Source organism: Letharia columbiana, assembly GCF_014066305.1.
Source record: "Letharia columbiana isolate WasteWater2 chromosome Unknown Sc0000046_s0, whole genome shotgun sequence".
NCBI lineage: Eukaryota > Fungi > Ascomycota > Lecanoromycetes > Lecanorales > Parmeliaceae > Letharia > Letharia columbiana.
The window spans coordinates 81139-100118 of record NW_023501090.1 but is presented as its reverse complement, the minus strand read 5'-3'; the positions used below and the strand labels follow the sequence as shown (position 1 = coordinate 100118).

The 18980-nt window shown below is 45.8% G+C and overlaps 4 protein-coding genes across 4 annotated transcripts; 3 read left to right on the top strand and 1 right to left on the bottom strand.

The window, feature by feature from the left end:
* Nucleotides 1-3960: 3960 nt before the first annotated feature.
* Nucleotides 3961-5719, top strand: HO173_010153 (uncharacterized protein; the record flags this gene model as incomplete). The annotated part of the gene is made up of 4 exons (XM_037312039.1): nucleotides 3961-4077; nucleotides 4140-4230; nucleotides 4281-5547; nucleotides 5599-5719. 4 exons carry the CDS (start codon nucleotides 3961-3963, stop codon nucleotides 5717-5719), a joined length of 1596 nt encoding a protein of 531 aa, XP_037161053.1.
* A 443-nt stretch (nucleotides 5720-6162) lies between these two features.
* On the top strand, nucleotides 6163-10035 carry HO173_010152 (uncharacterized protein; the record flags this gene model as incomplete). The annotated part of the gene is made up of 1 exon (XM_037312038.1): nucleotides 6163-10035. One exon carries the CDS (start codon nucleotides 6163-6165, stop codon nucleotides 10033-10035), a length of 3873 nt encoding a protein of 1290 aa, XP_037161052.1.
* Nucleotides 10036-10503: 468 nt separating this feature from the next.
* Nucleotides 10504-12778, top strand: HO173_010151 (uncharacterized protein; the record flags this gene model as incomplete). The annotated part of the gene is made up of 2 exons (XM_037312037.1): nucleotides 10504-10611; nucleotides 10667-12778. 2 exons carry the CDS (start codon nucleotides 10504-10506, stop codon nucleotides 12776-12778), a joined length of 2220 nt encoding a protein of 739 aa, XP_037161051.1.
* Nucleotides 12779-14018: 1240 nt separating this feature from the next.
* HO173_010150 (uncharacterized protein) lies at nucleotides 14019-16820 on the bottom strand (the record flags this gene model as incomplete). Its single annotated transcript, XM_037312036.1, has 5 exons — nucleotides 14019-15132; nucleotides 15290-15472; nucleotides 15528-15613; nucleotides 15660-16359; nucleotides 16414-16820. 5 exons carry the CDS (start codon nucleotides 16818-16820, stop codon nucleotides 14019-14021), a joined length of 2490 nt encoding a protein of 829 aa, XP_037161050.1.
* Between the last annotated feature and the right edge of the window lie 2160 nt (nucleotides 16821-18980).

Below are 18980 nucleotides of genomic sequence, written 5' to 3'. Positions count from 1 at the left end.
ATTTTAATTTAGAACGCTAGTATTTAAAATAGCGAATAATAATTAGTAACGTCTTATCGTAGATCTAATAGTTACACTCTATTAGAGTAAGATTTTTACTATAAAAAACTATCAAATAAAATACTTTCTTATCGTTATATTAAGAAAGAAACTTTCGTTAACGTAGTCGAAAGAGTTAATCTTTAAAATAACATTTTTTATTCTATCGAAATAACGTAGAATTAAAGCTTTAGTAATAGCGACTTTAAGGAAATAAAAAACCTCTTAATATACTAAAAACTAATTAAATATAGCCTCTTTTACCGTGAGTTTTACTATAAATTTAATTATTTTAGAGAAATCTCTAATGAATCGCCGATAAAAATTATAAAATTCGATAAAGGCCTATACCTCTTTAAGGTTAGTAGATATAGTTTACTTAATAATAGTCTAGATTTTAATAGAGTTTATTTATAACTCGTCTATAGATATTAGTAGACTTAGAAATTTAATTTTCTAGACGTGGAATTCGCATTTAAGGATATTTATCTAAAGGCCGATATCTCTTAATTTCTAAAGGATTTATTTGACGTATTAAACGTATTCCTTTTTTATCTTATTATAAATGAGTATGTTATCGAGATAGATCTAGTAGAAGTCATTTAGATACTTAAATAGAATATTATTTATATACTATTAATATATAGCCGAGCCGTTAGTTAGATCGAAGGAGAGAACTCGATATTTATATACTCTAAGAGAGGTAATAAAAGTAGTAAAATCCTCGCTATCGGGGTATATACGTAGTTTATTAAACGCGGCTATAATATCTAATCGGGTGAGATATTTATATCCTTGAATCCTTACTAAAACCTTATCTATTAATGGAATTGAGTATTGGTTTCTTTTGGTAATAGCGTTTAGCTTCCGATAGTCCATATAAAAACGCAACTCTTTATTCGGCTTTTCCGCGAATAGGACAGGTAAGGCGAATGGTGTATGGCTTGGTGTTATGAATCCCTTCTTTAGATGTTCGTCTAGGTACTTCTTTACCTATTTCAGTTTGTGTCCTAACATTGAATAGATCCTGCTTTTCGGAAGTTTCGTTTTCCTTTACAATTAAGAATAAGGTCGGAGCTTAGTTCTTAACGAAAATCGAGGTAGTCGTAATACTCCGTAGGTAGCCTATGTTTCACCTTCTTAGGACTAACCTCGTCGGTGCTATTGATCTAAATAAGGCAATTGGAACCGCAATACCTTTTTATATTTCTTTCCTGAGTTGTAGGGATAGGGTTTATTAATTAATATGCGGGGACCGCGAGGTATCCGGGTAATAGGAAATATATGTGATGTTGGCGTGTTTTTATAGATCTTATTCAATGTCAATATAAATAGTTTATTATCTTTTTACGGGCCAGTTGATAGTAGGCCGCTATATCAATCTCAGCGATATTAATGAACTTAGGCTCCTTACTATTCTCATTCTTATTTGATAAGAAGATATTCGAATTAGTCTCGTTATCGTAAGTAAATAGAGAAGAGCTTTATTATTTTAATATAATAGATGAAAGAGTAAATAATGTGAGTAGTCGAAGTTCCGAAGTTAGTAAGGAAGGGAGTTCGTTTATTATTAATATCTAATTATTATTATAATTATATCGATCGAGTAGAAAGAGTATCTTATCTCGTAATATATTAAGAACTACCTCGTATTTATTTATCTATGGTTTTTTAACTATTATATCGTATTTTAATAATATAATTAATATTAAATATATTTCTTCTTAATAATCTTCTACTATTATCGTTAGGAGTAAATAATATATAATTAATCGTTTTACGATCTAGTCGTTATAACCTTTTAATAATTTAGATTATAATAGTAAGAGTAGTTTTAGATATAAAATCTTATATATCGCTAAGATTAAGAACTTATTTATAACTATATAAGTATTAATATATTTATTATTTATAAGGGAGTCCTTAAGTAAGTAGATTCTCTCTTATAAGAATAGCGTAACTTATATACGAAAAGGACGACGTGCTAAAGCGTTATTAAAGATATCTATTAGATATACTTTATAAATACCTCTTACCGTAACTTTAAAAGAAGCTATTCGTTTTCTAAATTCGATAAAGTATCGTCGCTATCTGTAATATTAACGTTATTAATTTCGAATTCTTTATCTATTTCTATCGCGTAAAGTTATACTTCCTCGAAGGTCTTTTTATTAACCTCGATCTAAGTAATTATTATATAGATACTTCAATAGTAGCCTTTCTTATCGTAATTATAGTATATTAATTCTCTTAGTTTTAAATTAATCTTAATATTTAGAGGCGTAGCGATCGTAGCCTTAGTAATAGATATAAGGCGTATATTAGTCGTAGTTTATATTATAATTAACTTAATAGTAGCCTTTATAAACTCTATATCTTTATATCTAGCACGATATAAGTTATTTAATTTTCGAAGGTATTTCTTTATAGCCTTTAAGGTAATAAATCCCCTTACAATCTTCTATAAATCCCTTAGATTTTTCCTTAATTTATTTAAAAGATAATATTTTATTATAACGATTTTATCAAGATTAAGAATAATATTTAATCGAATAAAGTTTAAATAGAAGTCGATAAAGAATTAAATCCCTTATTATAGAATATATATATTATGTAATATATTACTACGTTAATCTAAGTTCTTATAGATATCGACTAACTTATCTATAATCTTAGTAAAAGATTAATATAGATTAGTGAAGTTTCAAAGTTTTTTATATATCGTATATTATATAGTCTTATCGCCAAGTTATAAGACTATGTAGATTATCTTAAAGTTCTTAATAAGGTAATAATCGCTATTAGTCTTAAATTTCTATTCTATTTTAAAGAACTAATTATCTTAAATAGAGTCGCTATCGTCGATAAATAGAGGTGGATTTAATATTTTAACTAATTTCTCTTTTAAACGTTTAAACGTATATTCCTCCTCGATTAATAATAATCGTAAGTCTTTTATTAACTATATCTTAAGGCCATTAACTTTCCGCTATAGAGAAGTTATATTCTTCTAAAAATCTTAGACTAATTAATTTATCTTCTCGATTATTCTATAGATCTAATATAAATCGTTTATAGCCAGATCCTTTTCTATAACGACGATGTAATATCGAGTAATAATCTTTCGAAAATCGTCTCGTTTCTAACGAATTTTATTTAATATAGTTATAAATTCGTCGGGTTAATACTTAGCTTAATATTATAGTTATAAGCTATTAGTAATATCTTAAAGCTATCTATTAAGTTCGCCTCGTTAAAGATATCTAATATTCGTCGAAACTTGATTTACTCTAATAGAGTCTTAATTTAATCTATTCTTTCGATATTAGACTTCGCTATAAGAAAGAAGAAAGAAAGATTTAAAATAAAGTGGAGAGAAGTTTAAATACTTCGAAAGAATAGGTATTAGAGATATTAGATATACTAGAGAATAGTAAAGCCTCTCTAAAACGTATCGAAATTATTTAATATTAAGAATAAAATTTTTTACTATAAAGTCTAAGATAAGGTTATTTCTTTACGAGGGTTTAATACACTTATTTCTTAATCGTTTAAGGCGTTAAGAAGATTATAAGTACTTTAAATAGTAGCCTTTCGAGTACACTTACTCCGCTTAGAGGGTCTCTTATCTCATAGAGAAGTTATATATAAGAAAGCTTATAAATAATATTTAGATAATATTTTATTGGTGTTAGCTATTTCTTTCGATTCGCTAGCTATACGAATAGTCTAATACCTTATTTATCTCTTAACCACTATTTGCCGAGTTCGATTCGCTTTGAAATCGAATTATCTATCTAATAGACTTATCTAGAAATATAATAACTTAACTTAATTTCTTACTAAAGCCTCTATTAGCGCGTTTCTTTAAATTCGTTTATTAATATAAATAAAATAAGTAAGTAGATCCCCTCCTTCATCATGAAGGCATTTCGATTGGCAACCGGAACGACATTCAAATCCAATTATCAAGCCTCTTCCCTACCAAGAATACTCGCCAGAACATACGCCATGGCCCCAAACCAGAGCATACCACCCGTTCGTCCTGCCGCGAACGCTATCCCGAAAGCCTTCTTGTATTTGCTGATGTACCCTGCCAGCTGAACGACCCATCTCTCTTCAAGCAAAATGTAGCCTATGTCAATGGAGAATGGATCAAAGCCAAGTCTGGGAAGACCTTCGAGGTCCTTGGTGAGTCTTCTTCACCGGTGCTCGGGTCAATCACTGATCTGGCCAACCAGACCCATCGACTGGCAAACTGATAGGAACATGCCCTGAATTCGAGAAGTCCGATGCCGATAGTGCCATCGCGCACGCCGCTGCCGCTTTCCCTTCCTTTCGCCAGACGACAGCCCGCCAACGGGCACGCATGCTACACAAATGGTACCAATTGGTGATGGACAACCAGGAAGACTTGGCAAAACTCATAACGTGGGAGAATGGCAAGCCAATGACCGATGCTAAGGGCGAGGTGGCATACGCAGCGAGCTTTTTTGAGTGGTTCAGCGAAGAAGCCCCGAGGGCGGACGGCGACACAATACCAGCCAGTATACCCGGCAACAGGGTCTTCACGATGAAAGAGCCGGTTGGCGTGTGCGGTCTCATAACGCCATGGAACTTTCCAGCAGCTATGATAACCCGAAAGATCGGTCCTGCTTTGGCAGCGGGCTGCACTGTCGTTGCGAAATCACCGGGTGAAACACCCTTCACATCTCTTGCTCTCGCTGAACTGGCAGAGCGCGCCGGCATCCCCAAAGGTGTCATCAATGTTATCAGCGCTATGGAAAATACAGTCGAAATTGGGAACGCCTTGACCTCGAGCCCCACCGTTCGCAAAGTTTCCTTTACCGGCTCTACTAATGTCGGCAAGCTGCTTATGAAGCAGTCCGCCGATACTCTCAAGAAGCTGTCTTTCGAGCTCGGCGGTAATGCTCCCTTTATTGTCTTCGATGACGCAGACCTCGAAATCGCTGTCAATGGCGCTATTGCTTCTAAGTTTCGCAGCTCGGGGCAGACTTGCGTCTGCGCGAACAGGATCTACATACAAAAAGGCATCTACGACAAATTTGCCTCTGCTTTTACTGAGAAGGTCAAAGGCTTCAAGGTTGGCGGTGGTTACGACGAGGGCGTCACCCATGGCCCCTTGATCCACGACCGCGCTGTTAGCAAAGTTGAGGCTCATGTGAGAGACGCTGAGAAGAAGGGCGGTAAGGTTACTGTTGGTGGCCAGAAGATGCCCAAGCTCGGGTCAAACTTTTTCGAGCCGACGGTCATTACGGGTATGAACATGGATATGCAGCTGGCTTCTGAAGAAACTTTTGGGCCTGTGGCTGGTCTATTTCCGTTTGAGACGGAGAAAGAAGTCGTGGATATGGCGAACATGGCCGAAGTTGGCTTGGCAGGATACTTTTTCAGCAACGATTTGCGTAGAGTTTATCGGGTTGCTGAGGCTCTGGAGGTGGGGATGGTGGGTGTCAATACGGGGTTGATCAGCGATCCCGCTGCTCCGTAAGTCTCTCACTTCCTTTGAGAGAGAGAATGTCAGCTAATAGTGCGCAGCTTTGGTGGTGTGAAGCTGAGCGGGTTCGGACGGGAAGGCAGCAAGTACGGTATCTCCGAGTACCAGATCACCAAGATGGTGACGCTGGGTGGTATGGGACAGCCACTGCAAGGATCTTGAGGATGTCGTCCCGGTCGTACGATAAGAGGGAAATACTTTGTACATATTTAGAGGGTAGTAAAAGCAATATGTACATATTGGTCAAGCAACTCATGAGCCTAACCAGACATATTTCTAGTCAGGATATCACGGCCATGCGCTTCTCGCACCTCTTCAAAATAACGAGAGATGACTTTGCCTTGATGTTCAGGCGTGCTACAAGAGGGATTCGTCAATTGGAGGATAAGTCCCTAAACGTTGACAAAGATGCTCTTTCGATAGGGCTGAGCGCGCCAAGCGCTTCACTCGGGCGAAATGGATTAAAGCCGAGGCCCAGCGAGAATGCACTATCTCATTCCCTTCATTGACCCGTACTACTTTCACTCTCTCTATCGGCTATGATCAGGACGCACCGAAAGCTATGAGTTCTCCAATAGTTCTCTCTGCGACGCTTCTAAGATGCCATGTCCGGCGAATCTAGCGGCTCGTCCGCTCCCTCCGCCTTAGGGGTATCACCAAATGCGAGTGGAATCCATAGCACCAATAGCTTGAGACATGATCAAGCAACAACAGAATCCGAAAGCAAGGCTACTCTAACCGCGAATCTGGCCCAAAATGAGCCCCTACAACGGAGGCATAGACCGAGGAGCTCGGGAGGGTTCCTGCTACAGACAACCCCTGCTCCTGCTTCGGAAACAAGACTCTCCTCGTATACGGAACCAGATACTACTAGAGATGTGAAAGGGAAGCGGAAGGCTGAGGAAGGGGACTTAGTCGTGCCTAAGCGTGCAAGCGCTCATCAGAGACACCGCCAGAAACCTTCTTTGGGAAGCTCACCGCTAGCTACCGAGGTCATCAACGTCCATTCATCGGATCATACAGATAAAAATGGAGCTTTCCAGAGAGACAAGCAATTTTCAGTACAATCGGCTGCTAGGCAAAGCATGCGCTCAAGTCTCAATAGCAATGGTACATCTGCCGGGTCTGCCACTAGCACGGATCCAGTATTGCTATCAAATGGGAGAAGCGCCATTGGCCATGATACAGACCCTGCCCAGATCGTCACCCTGGCGTTGAACCTCAGCGAAAGTCGTCGCAGGAACTTCAGCAGTGGTGGCCTACTCATACCTCGAGATGCAATTGGAGCCCGGCGTATCATATCTTCGGGACAGCAAACGCTCGGGCTACCTAACAGCGCAAGCGGAGGAAGTCTACGCCAACATTTGCAACAGCAGAGACAGGTGTCAAGGAATATATCGCCAAAATCAGGCAGATCTTCCAGCAACAAAGGGTCTGGATCCGGTTCACCACACTCGCAGAAAGAACAGGTTGGGAACAGGCACTCTACACTATTGCCAGATTATGACGCTGGGGTGGCCGATGATGTCGTCTTCGATGCGTCGGATGCTACATTCTCACGCGCGAACAAGGCAAGAGTCGCGATAGAATTGATGTATGAGTACAGAAGGCTACTGCAGTATCTTCCTCCAATACCGACAAACTCTAAGAGCAAACCAGCAACGAGCAAAGGTGCTGCAAAGCACGAAGGTGAGCCATCGACTGGCCTTGGAAGACTCTACAATCCACTGCAGTATATCCGCAACAGAAAAGTTCGATTTCGTGAAAGACGACCTCTGGATGCTGAAGCAGCTGGGTGGAAAGACCTCGACCGAGTAAAGATCTGGGTAGATACAGTTGCAAGTGAGCGAGAAGACGGTGTCTCTCGTATCGACCAACGTTTCCCCTTGCCATCCCTGGACACAATTAGTGGCGAGTATCCTGTGGCCGATGGCTTAGAGATTTCGCGCGTTCCACTTTCGGCAGGCTCTCAAATCAGAAAAGTCGAAAGACCGCGTATGGATTGGGAATTTACTTCATGGGACTTGCTTGCGGACGCGCAATGGCTCACCCAGGATGACAATCTCGATCACATAGAAGATCGTTCGGGCAAGAAGATTACGACAGGTCACCCAAATCGTAAAGACAATACGCCGAGAGCAAGTGTCGAGTCGAACAGAAGCTCAGTGCGACGCTCCGAGAGTATTGTCAGAGAACATGCATCTCCCGATAGGGTTCGAGCATTGGCCGGTCACTCCCGTAAGGATTCCAAGGACCGAGGACGTCGAAGCTTAGACGTGCACGAGCAAAGATCACCGTTGTCGGAAGACAATGGTTCTCGGGATCGTAAGTCCAGATGGCCAAAGAAGCTCGTTCGATCTCGAAGCTCCTCAGACTCGGACGATTCTCACCGGGAGAGCCGCCGCAAACAAAACCGTGGCCGTGATTATGCTGGTAGCCGTGATAATCTTGAGAGTGCCGCGTTGGAGAAGCAGATGATGGAAATGCTTGCTAAGGAGGTGGAAGCTAGCCGTCAAGTTGACCAGAGCCCGGAAGAAGACACAGATGCGACGGGGGAGCCTGGTCTGAAGCCTCATGATGGCGGGATGAGGGACAAATATAGGCATCGAGACGCCAAACCTCGTCCAAGTGCTCCCCAACGAATGACAACCGACGTGCCCGTTATAGAAAAGCGTCGAATTGCAGCCAGGGCAAGTCTCGACGAAGACCGATTTCATTATCATCGCATGCCCTCAGATGACCTCGATCCGACAGCGCCTAACTCTCCTACGGCACCTGGATTCGTTCCTAGCATCTCAATTAACCTATCTCCGCCGGCAAGCCCACCATCGGCGGTAGCCTCACCTAAGAAAACGTTGACATCTCGAATGGGATCTTCCCGGCGCGATCGCTCTCGGAGCGTCAATAGGCGAACTATTGGCGAGAACGATCCAGACTCAAGTGGGATGACCGATGTGTCGCGGCAGACTACTAACGAATCTCAACTGGCGAACATGTTACGCAAGGAGCAACCAACGGGATCAAGCAATGGATTACTCACCCCAATCAAGACTGAAGCTGCAGGCATTAAATACAGGCCTCTAGATGGCAATTCCATTAGAAGCATCAAGAACATCAATGGATCCGACTCTAGGCTCCGAGGACTTTTCAAAGGCGGCAGGATTGCAGAGCTGGTAGGCAGCGAGGTCTCTAAAGTTGGCGATATGTTATGGAGAAAAGACAACAATCATGCTTCTCGGGTCACTTCTCCAGCATCAAGCTACGCAGCATCTGAGGAATCGGACATGGACGATGGTGACACGAGTGGATTAGACAGTAGTCCAAAGAATGACCTATCTCGGACCACAACAAAAGATGGAGGAGGAAGCCTGTCAAAAGTGTCTACAAACAGCGACAAACCTAGATACTACATGAGCAATCTTCCAAGCTTTCGATCGTCATTCAACAGGGATGAGCAATCCGCTAAATCCACTAAGGCTTCTCCGGATCACGATCACATCACCCGTCAGCAGTTAGCACAACGTGAAAGAGGAAGGTCAAGCAGATTTGATCGTCTTGCGCCGCCGAAAATTGATCTGAGGGGGATATCGCCCCCTTCTTCTCGAGAACCCTCTCCAGTCGGGTCGCGGACACAACGAACATATGATGAAGACTCTCGCCAAAGCAGTAGTAGCCGCTCAGAACGTGGAGTACGCAGTGCAGACAGAAGGCTCAACGCAATGCTAAGTATTCCTGGCAAAGCAGGGACTGGACGAGCTCCGCCCACTGGTCTCGCAAGTCTAGAGAGTAGGCCACGAGAATTGAGAGGACGCCCGGACTTGGAAGGCAAACGACAATGGAGCATTTCCGATCGAGGCGTCTCTACCGTACGCGGGACTGTTAATAAGCGCGATATTGCTCGAGTCAGAGCTTTGCTGCTCTCGTCAGGAGTGAAAGCCAACGAAATATCCCGCCGAGCGGAGGAGGCCCCCGAAAAACCCGCACCCTTCCTTCAAAGGCTTGAGGACATGTTCAAGGGTCCCATACCACACGTCTCTCGGTCACAGGAGCCATTACTCGCTGCAAGGATAGTGATCAGCAATATTGAGACAAATACCCAGAGATTGAGGGATGATGCTGAGCAATTTTCTCACACCACGATTGAGAAATTGCATGACCAGATCAATGCTATCGACGAGCATGTAACCCATAAGCTCACACCCCTCGTGAGAAATTCCGCGGATGATGCAGACGCCTTCAGCACAGAGCTTACAACTACACATACCTTGGCCATCAAACAGCTGAACGATAGCATAAACACTGTCCTAAGGCGACGCCGCCGGAGGTTGAGATACCTGAGAAGGATAGGATGGGCGACGGTCGAATGGACTCTACTAGGCATCATGTGGATGGTCTGGCTAGTGGTGGTAATTGTTCGGCTTGTCCGTGGCACCCTCGCCGGTTTAATAGAGGGGTTGAGGTGGCTGTTTTGGTTGTAGATTTACCCTGGATACCATGTTCATCGGTCATGCGATTCAGCGAGCATCCTACTGCTGTAGGCGTTACGATACCATCATAGTGTATATTTATCACATCTACTTGACTATCAATAATTCCCCAGGACCGTGGAGGGATTTCTAGAACTTTGCAGGCATGCTGCCAGCAAAAGTAAGGGGTGTAGCGGCATGAATCTCAATGAAGGAGAAATCATTTTCCTGCGTCGAATATCCTTCATGTAGCATTGCTCGACATGAATATATTGACCAATTCGTTCTGGTCAGTACGCGCAAAAGTGTGCAAGATTCAAAGCTGAGAGTCATCTCTCATTCCCAGTCTTGGCACACACTTTAACCTCGTTGGCTCTAGCGTATCAGTCTCCAGAAACATTCCGCGACTTAGGTATGGGAAGTTTTCTGACAGCTTCCCTGCCAAGTAATCCTTCTCCGCAAAGGTGCGCAGAGCTCGCAATGCTTCACCAAGCTCTGCCTCTTACCAGGCAAGTGGTCCGAAGGCCGATTTGCCCCAGATCTAGGACTCAATGGCCCGGAACGCGTCTGAACCAGATCATTCTCCAGGTACACCTCCTGCAATCACACGAGCTTGAACTGGCACTGACAGTTGGCTCTGCAGAGGTCCTTTGCGAATAGAAGAAACATAGACACAAACACAAAGCCTAGCATACACGATTCCGACGCTATCGTTCTTCCTGGAACACAGAGCACCACTGCAACCAAACCCCAACCTCCTCCACCTGGGCCTGTACTATCCGCCTCCCCTGCGCAACCTTCACCGCCTACACCTACCTCTGACGCTTCGGTACCACCTCAAAATGTTCCTCTTATGCCTCCAACCCCGCCTGGAGGCAAGACTCAGACAGCACCACCTACCTCAGTGCCTCCGGGGACCGGTGCAGCTCCCATCCCTCCAACTACTCCACCATCGGACAAGCCTGCTGCGGCAATTCCACCTCCTCCACCTCCACCTCCACCCAGGCGAAGGTCTCGATGGATTCGAAATACCGTTTCGTTCCTGATCCTGGCAAGTGCTCTGGGTTTCGCAGGCGGGACCTTCTATTCTTTACGCTCAGACAACTTTCATGACTTCTTCACCGAGTACATCCCATTCGGAGAAGACGCGGTGCTCTATTTTGAAGAAAGAGAATTCCGCAGACGGTTCCCAAAACTCACGAATCCTACCAATCGTCCATTCCCCGACTCTGGCAATAAGATCACGATACCGAGCAAAAGTGGGGTATCCTGGAAAGTTGCTGGTGAGGAACATCAGGGAACCGATTTGCAGACGAAAGGCCGCCATATGAGCGCTTTGGATGCGAATCAAGGTGAGGTCAAGATAGGGGTTGCCGGACAGACACCCTCTACTGCTACAGGACCTGAGAAGAACAAGGCAGTTGAAAAGGCGAAGAATGATGCAGGATCGGCTCCGAAGACTCCTCCTCCAAGTGAAAAGGCGAAAGCCGAAAAAGCTCCTGCCAAAGCACCACCGCCAACCACAGAACCAAAGCCGCCCGCGCCTGTTCCGCCTCCTCCAAAACCCTCAGAAAGCTCTAAAGATGCATCCAAAAGACCACCAGAGGTAAATGAGCCTAGCAGGTTCATGCCGATGGAGAGCATCGATCCACTTAAGATCAAAAACGCCGATGAGCCCATAGTGCAGGATCTAGTGAAGATCATCAACGATATCATTACCGTAGTAAATGCCGATGGCGCCTCACACAAATACAATTCCACAATTGGCAAAGCAAAAACGGCTCTTGCAAGTGTTGGTGGTCGTATAATGTCTCTAAAGGAAGCCGTCAGGAAGTCTGCAGAAGAGAAAATCAGATCCACCCAAACGGAGTTTGACACTGCAGCCAAAGAGCTCGTACGCCGCCTCGAAGAGGAAATGAGGGATCAAGATGGCAAATGGAAAGACGAATTCGAATCGGAGCGGGAAAAAATAGTCCAATCCTACCAAGAGCGTCTGCATAATGAAAGCCAACGAGCTCAACAACTTTCCGAGCAGCGCCTCCGCAATGAACTCCTCCAGCAAGCTGTTGCCATGAAAAAGCAATTTATCAACGAAGTCACCGATCGCGTTGAAACCGAACGGAACGGTCGCCTCTCCAAACTATCTGACCTCTCATCTAGCGTAACCAAGCTCGAAAAGCTGACCGCGGACTGGAATTCGGTCATTGATGCGAACCTCAAGACCCAACACTTGCAAGTCGCCGTCGAAGCCGTGCGCTCTAGTCTTGAGACCGCTGATCGTCCTCGCCCGCTCGTTCGTGAGCTTGCCGCCCTTAAAGAGATCGCCTCCGATGACGCCGTCGTTAACGCAGCCATCGCTTCCATAAACCCAACAGCCTACCAACGCGGGGTTCCAACTACCGCCCAACTCATCGACCGTTTCCGCCGCGTCGCCGCCGAAGTCCGGAAAGCATCTCTCCTACCTGAAGATGCCGGCGTAGCTAGCCATGCAGCTAGCTTCGTGCTGAGTAAATTCATGTTCAAAAAGACGGGTATGACGGTCGGCGATGACGTAGAAAGTATCCTTACGAGAACGGAAACGCTGCTGGAAGAGGGGAATCTAGATGAGGCGGCTAGAGAGATGAATACGCTGGATGGATGGGCGAAGACGCTGAGCTGGGACTGGTTGAGTGAGTGTAGGAGGGTGCTGGAGGTGAGGCAGGCGATGGATGTGATTTCTACCGAGGCGAGGTTAGAGGGGCTGAAGGTTGATTAGATGAGCAACTGTATTATATGCACGCCTACCATACGCGTCGTATCTGTACCGATAGTGTTTATTCGCTATCCCTTCTTGTTCGCCATGGGTCGCGATGCGTAGGAACCAGGACTCCCTGAAGCTCGGGCAAGACTTGCCAACGCAAATGTCCTCTCCTCCCTGACCACGAGCCCATCATGGCTTCGCTTCCCTCTGACCGCCAGCGCTTGTGTTTCGCCTAGCTGCGCCGTGGAGCTCCCCTCCCCTACCTATATTCTCCAAGAAGATCGCTCAAAGTGCTGCAGATATGTGTCCGGGTAAGAACCCCTTCGTTAACTATATATACACGAGCTCTCATTCCGCTCTCCTCTGCCAGCCCTCCATTCGAACCGCGCAATTTCCATTCACATACTCCGAACTACCGTGCTTAACCCTCACCATCGCGAAGGGCGTACGACCTATCGGCTTTCAAATGCTCTCCATCCATGTCTTTCGACCTTCTGCCCTGCCTCCTCTACACAACGGAATGGAGACGTGCGTGGGTGGGGTTTCTTTCCCTAACCGTACCGGACCGGACATCTGCCTCGCCGTGGGTGGTATGACCCGTCTTTGCAACGCGGAGGCTGGATCCGACCGATGAGGGTTTCGCCTCTGAGTTGGCGGGTATTGAGCACGGTGTGGTCGTTGGTGAGCTGGATGGAGGGACGTACAGATGCCGCCGAGTGTCATGGGATTCGTGCGCGAGGGTGCATGGGCTCGGAGGATGTGGGTGGGTGTCGTGGAGGTGCGGAGAGGGGTGGCGGGGCAGGTGGATGGGTCATAGTGGTTGTGTTTGGAGGCGTGGGCTTTGAGGATCGGGTTCCTTTGGTAGATGGGTTCAAGAATTTGAGTTATGCTCTTTGTTGTGCACCCGAACATGTTGATTGAGAGATCTCTTCGCGAGGGCTTTGGGTACGAAGATTGAAAAGGTTGTCGATTCGTCGAAGTTTGCGGTTCAGGGACCTCGCCGTACGTTGAGTGTTGTGGAGCTGTTGGAGCTTGATCGATTTCGCAAATCCCTAAATGGTCATTGAAAGCAGACCGACCATGAGGTTCCCCGCTGTCCAATGCTCTTCTTGATACAAGTCTAGACGTGAATGACAAATATTTCCAGGTCGATGCCCCAATCGACGTGAGAACATGGGACCTCCAGCGCCTCGGGCTGCCACTTTTCCTGACGGCTTGCCTGCCGTCGGGACATCGAGTCGAGTCTCCGGACGTATCATGTCACCGAGTTGTACTTCCTCAGCAGCTCTTTCACTCTCCCACACCAATTCCCCGACTCCATAGCGACAACCTCGACAGTCTTCCCGTCAATAGTCTTCATGCCTTTCACAAAACTCGAATGCTTCAAAACCGCCTCCAACACGTCGGCATTGCCCAATTTCGCAGCGTGGTGGACTGCCGCCCATCCGTCTTGACCGACGATGTCTCCCACGTTATCGAGTTTTAGCAGAATCATCGCACTCTCTGCGCTGCCGTGACGAAGAGCGTGGATGAGCGCACTGTTGCCGTCGTGGTCTTTCACCGTGACCATTACGGAGTCAGGAGGAGATAGACGTAAGAGCAATTTCAGTGACTCGGTCTCGTCCTGTATGCACGCGTGATGGAATGTGCTCTTTCCGGAGGTATCTAACACATCGAGTCTCGCACTGGCATCGATCAACATTTCCATGCACTTGGGATCATCTAAGAAATCGAACATTGGTGGCCGGCCGTCCACATCTTGCGCATTGATATGCGGTCCACTTTCTCCGCCACAAAGTAGAGCAACAATGTCTCGTCTGATATCACCTCGCGTCGATAAACCCGCACAATGAAGCGGAACCTGCTGGTCCTCTTGTCGAACATTACGGTCCGCTCCTGCTTCCAAAAGAAGCCGAACACATTCCACAGACCCCCAGGCAGCCACATGCAACGGTGTTTCTGCCCAGCGGTTGGCCTGATTGATATTGAGCCGCTGCGGATATTGTTTCCAGATTTCAAGAGCGCTAACCAAGCCACTCAGTGCCTTAGACTCTGCTGCAGCGTGTATGATGTTGGCATCCAAATTTGATAATATAAAAGGGTCTGCGCCGTGGTTTATGAGGATCTTCATTTTGTCTGTTCGTCCAGCCGAACTGGCCCAGTGTAAGGGCGTCCAGCAGTACTTTCTGTCTTTCTGATCGAGGAGGTTGTGAATGATTTTGGGAGTCTTTGGTTTCTCGGATGCCGAAGCTCGAAAGAGCTCAATGATTTCACCGAACAGTGGGGACCTCTTTCGGTATCTTGTTTTCCACTTAGCCCAGTCCGTTCCTGCAGGAGCGTTGTTAGCATCGTCGACGAGTTCTATGAGCCTGATTTCTAAGTCAGTATTACTTGACTTAGGGAAGACCAGGAGTTGCGAGATACAATCTATGAGCTGTAAAACACGATTGGGAAGGAGAAAAGCTCTCACAGCTCAGGAAGGGTGCTGCGCATAGGAAAAATAGCGCAGTCCAAGAAATTCCTTACTGTTCAAGCGTTGGGCGCTCCACGTCTGTAGGCTTATAAATGTCGAGAACAGCAATGTGAATCGGCGTGAATTCAAAATCGCTGATATAGTCATCTTTTTGAGAAAAAACTTCCACAATGTCTTGTTCAACACGTGTCGAGTCCGCGCCCAGCGATTTCAAGATAGCTAGGTCAGCAGGTTTGCTATTCGCAAGTATTAGCTTCGTGGGCTTGGAAGCATTCATCGACTGCAACCAACCGTGTCCCAACGTCAGCAGCTTCAGTATCAGCACCAAGTCCTACAAGGTATTTCACAATGGGTAGTTGTCGATTGTAGGCAGCGGTCTAAATACTGTAAGCTTATCTCATATTTTCCCATGATTGAACTCACGTGGAGAAGAGACCATCCATCTGGCGCCGTGTCCCATAGAGTAGCCTCTCCAGATTTGATGCAGGCTTTCAGCTTCTCCAAATTTCCATGCTTTACATATCGCATTGCGTCCGACCCCTCTGATACCATTCGATAAGTGTTCAGGTCATAGCGAACCTTGATACTTTTGGATGACATCACCTGTGAAATGGCTTTGCGGAAGAATGTAGAAGGGACCACAACCTTTTCCCCAATTGATTTTGCACCTTGACAGCTGGGCTCGCTGCACTGATACTGCGGCGGTTTGACCTTCGACAAACCTCTAATTGGGATAGGCGTACTCTGTGCGTGGCATTTGCAAAAACAGTCATATCGGCACGCTCGACGAATTTCCAATGCGTCTGTTGAATGACCGTCGACATTTGTCGTTTGGTTCGCCTCGTGGTGGACGTGGACGCTGTCTACAAAACTCTGGACCAATGGAGATGTCGGTGAGGTATCAATTGAAAGCCTCTGTAGTGACGAGGTCGAACTTCCAACAGATGACGCAGTAGTATCGATAGATATTCTCCGAAGCGAGGATTTCGAGCTACCAGATGCAAGCGTTGAAGGTTCAGACATTATGGAATCCTGGAGAGATGCGGAGTCGCTTTCTCCATCGTCTGTTGAGCCGATCTGGAGGAACTCTGGATGTTGGCTGCAGACCGCAAGAAATGTTTCTCTAAAGACTCGTATGAGTCAATCCGCAGTCACTTTGGAAGATGGGGCTACGAACGCATGCGCTAATGCCAAAAAACTTTGCAGCATTGCACTCTGCTCCTTGATGCGGTCGTGAAGCTTTTTGAGGCCCGATTTGTGCTGCACCCATTTCATTCGACGTATAGGTGAGACTTCGGACTTCGACATTTGTACCAATCTCGTCTTCAGATCTTGGATTGTTCCGAAAGCGTCTTGAAGCGCGCTATGTATGACTTTTGCAGATATGTTGTGTCTCGTTTGGCGGCTCCGCAACACGCGATCGAAGCCCTTGAGAGCTTCGTCAAAAATCGAGACATCATTGAAAAGTTCAAGGATTTCTTTCTCGGCATCTTTGAAACTCTTCATTAACTCCAAAAGAGAATTACTGGTCTGGATGAGCTGTGACACTGAGGATAGTAAGCCGAGGGCTGTTATGGGATCCATGCTTGCTCTGCATTACAGTTGCGGGGATCTCTTCGGTGGGTCAGCGCAAAGTAACCAAACCGTAGACCACCTTTACGATACGCTCGTAGATGTTGGGGGCCCCAAAAGAGCACTCTAAGAGCTCTCCATGAAAGGTTAGACCTTATATTAGGAAGTGTTTTCGTCTCAGTCTCAGTGGTGGAGGCTGATTATAGAGCCCAGTGCAAAGGTGATAGGCCAGCTCTGCATATCGTTCTATTTTTGCGCCCCACAGGCTTTCCGCCGCAATTTCACCAGCGACAGAAGTTCAAGTTTGTAATAGAACATGGAGGAAAAGAGACCGTCCAGGGCAGCTGTACATTGAGTCGATTGACCACGAGAACAATGCAGATCTAGAACACATGGAAAGCAGTGTACTGCACCTTAGAAGCAAGTCGTCAATGTATGGTGTCTAAAAGAGGTAGCACTGCCCCGCTCGTGGCGCTTCACTGCAGGGCGAAATCACTGGCTACCACCGTGACAAGGGTAAGACCCTAGTATCTACGGCGGACGACGGCTGACACTACGACAAAACCAAAAAAAAAAAAAAAAAAAAAAAAAATTCTCTTTTCATTTTTCTTCTTCGCGATTTCTAGTAACTCTCTCACTCTTTAGGGGCTACTCTCCGGGGTACTCTCCGGGGTACTCTCCGGGGTATTCTTCCGGGTACTCTTCGAGGTACTTTCTAAGGTACCCTCCCGGGTACTCTTTCGGGTACTCTTCCGGGTACTTACGACGGATAATAACTAATACTACAGAGGTCTGCACCGAAAGTCCTGCACCCGCACTAGTAAAGCCCTAACCCTACTTTCGGAAAGCGGCCCTATAGAGGGGAAGCCTAAAAATATCTTCTTATAGCGTATAAATGGGACTTTAGGTACTTCTTTTAGCCTTGATAGGGGCAGTAAGCCCCGAACCTGACTAGGGCTAGGTGCGATTCCGAAGAACTCCAGACGTATTGTCCAGATAGCCCTTTAGGTGGGGCGTTATCCGAAGTCTGAGCGCAAGAGTCTTGGCGGGTGCAGGACTTTCGGTGCAGACCTCTGTACGATCAAATATTTTATGAAGTTCTTCGCAAAAAAAAAAAAAAAAAAAAAAAAAATTCGCGGGAAGTTCCGCGGAAAGTCCCGTAATTTTTTTTTTTTTTTTTTTTGCGAAGAACTTTATAAAATATTTATTCGTCGTAAATACCCGGGAGAATACTCGAAAGAGTACCCGGAAGAGTACCCGGAAGAGTACCCCGGAGAGTACCCCGGAGAGTAGCCCGGAGAGTACCCCGGAGAGTAGCCCGGAGAGTAGCCCGGAGAGTACCCGGGCGAGTACCCCGGAGAGTATCCCCTAAAAAGTGCCTTAAAAAGTACCTTTCGAAGAGTTAAGAATATTCTTAAAAGAATATTTTGAAGAGAGTTACTAGAAATCGCGAAGAAAAAAACGAAAAGAGAATTCTTTTTTGGTTTTGTCGTAGTGTCAGCCGTCGTCCGCCGTAGTATCATCACTCCAATCACATATCTCCGCACACCATCCTTTTCGGATTTGTGAGGAGGAGGAAGGGCGAGTGCAACCCCTTTGACCATCACTTCGGGACCATGATACCCTAGAGGCAGGAAGGCTACGGAGTAGATCATTGGCGAATCGGTACTCTGTGCCGAATACTGTACAAGCCTACTTACACAACTCCATTCATGCAGGGGCAATGCAGATGTGGGTTTGGCAGTAGGTAGAATAATTGCTATCAGTTGCATGAGGGTGAGATGTCAGATGGCCGAGACATTTTTAACTTACGTCTAGTGACAGAGCTAGCGCTAGTCCATACTCTATAACAAGGGTGAAGGGAGCTATGCGAGCGACTCAGCGAAGCTCGGTCCCGCTGTCCAAAGTCAACAACTACCCAGCGCTCTCTAGTCTCTACACTCTACAGCAACGAATAAAATTGGCTATCACAAATAACTGCGCATTAGGGAGGTTTAGCAACATTTTTCATAACATTCTAACTTAATAATAATAAGGTAATAATACCTCGGGCGAGCAAAATACTCACCATGGACGGGGAAGCCCTAACAGTACCCGAAGCCCTAAGGGTGCCCGGACCCCTAACAGTACCCGGACTCTAACAGTACCCGGACTCTAACAGTACCCGGACAG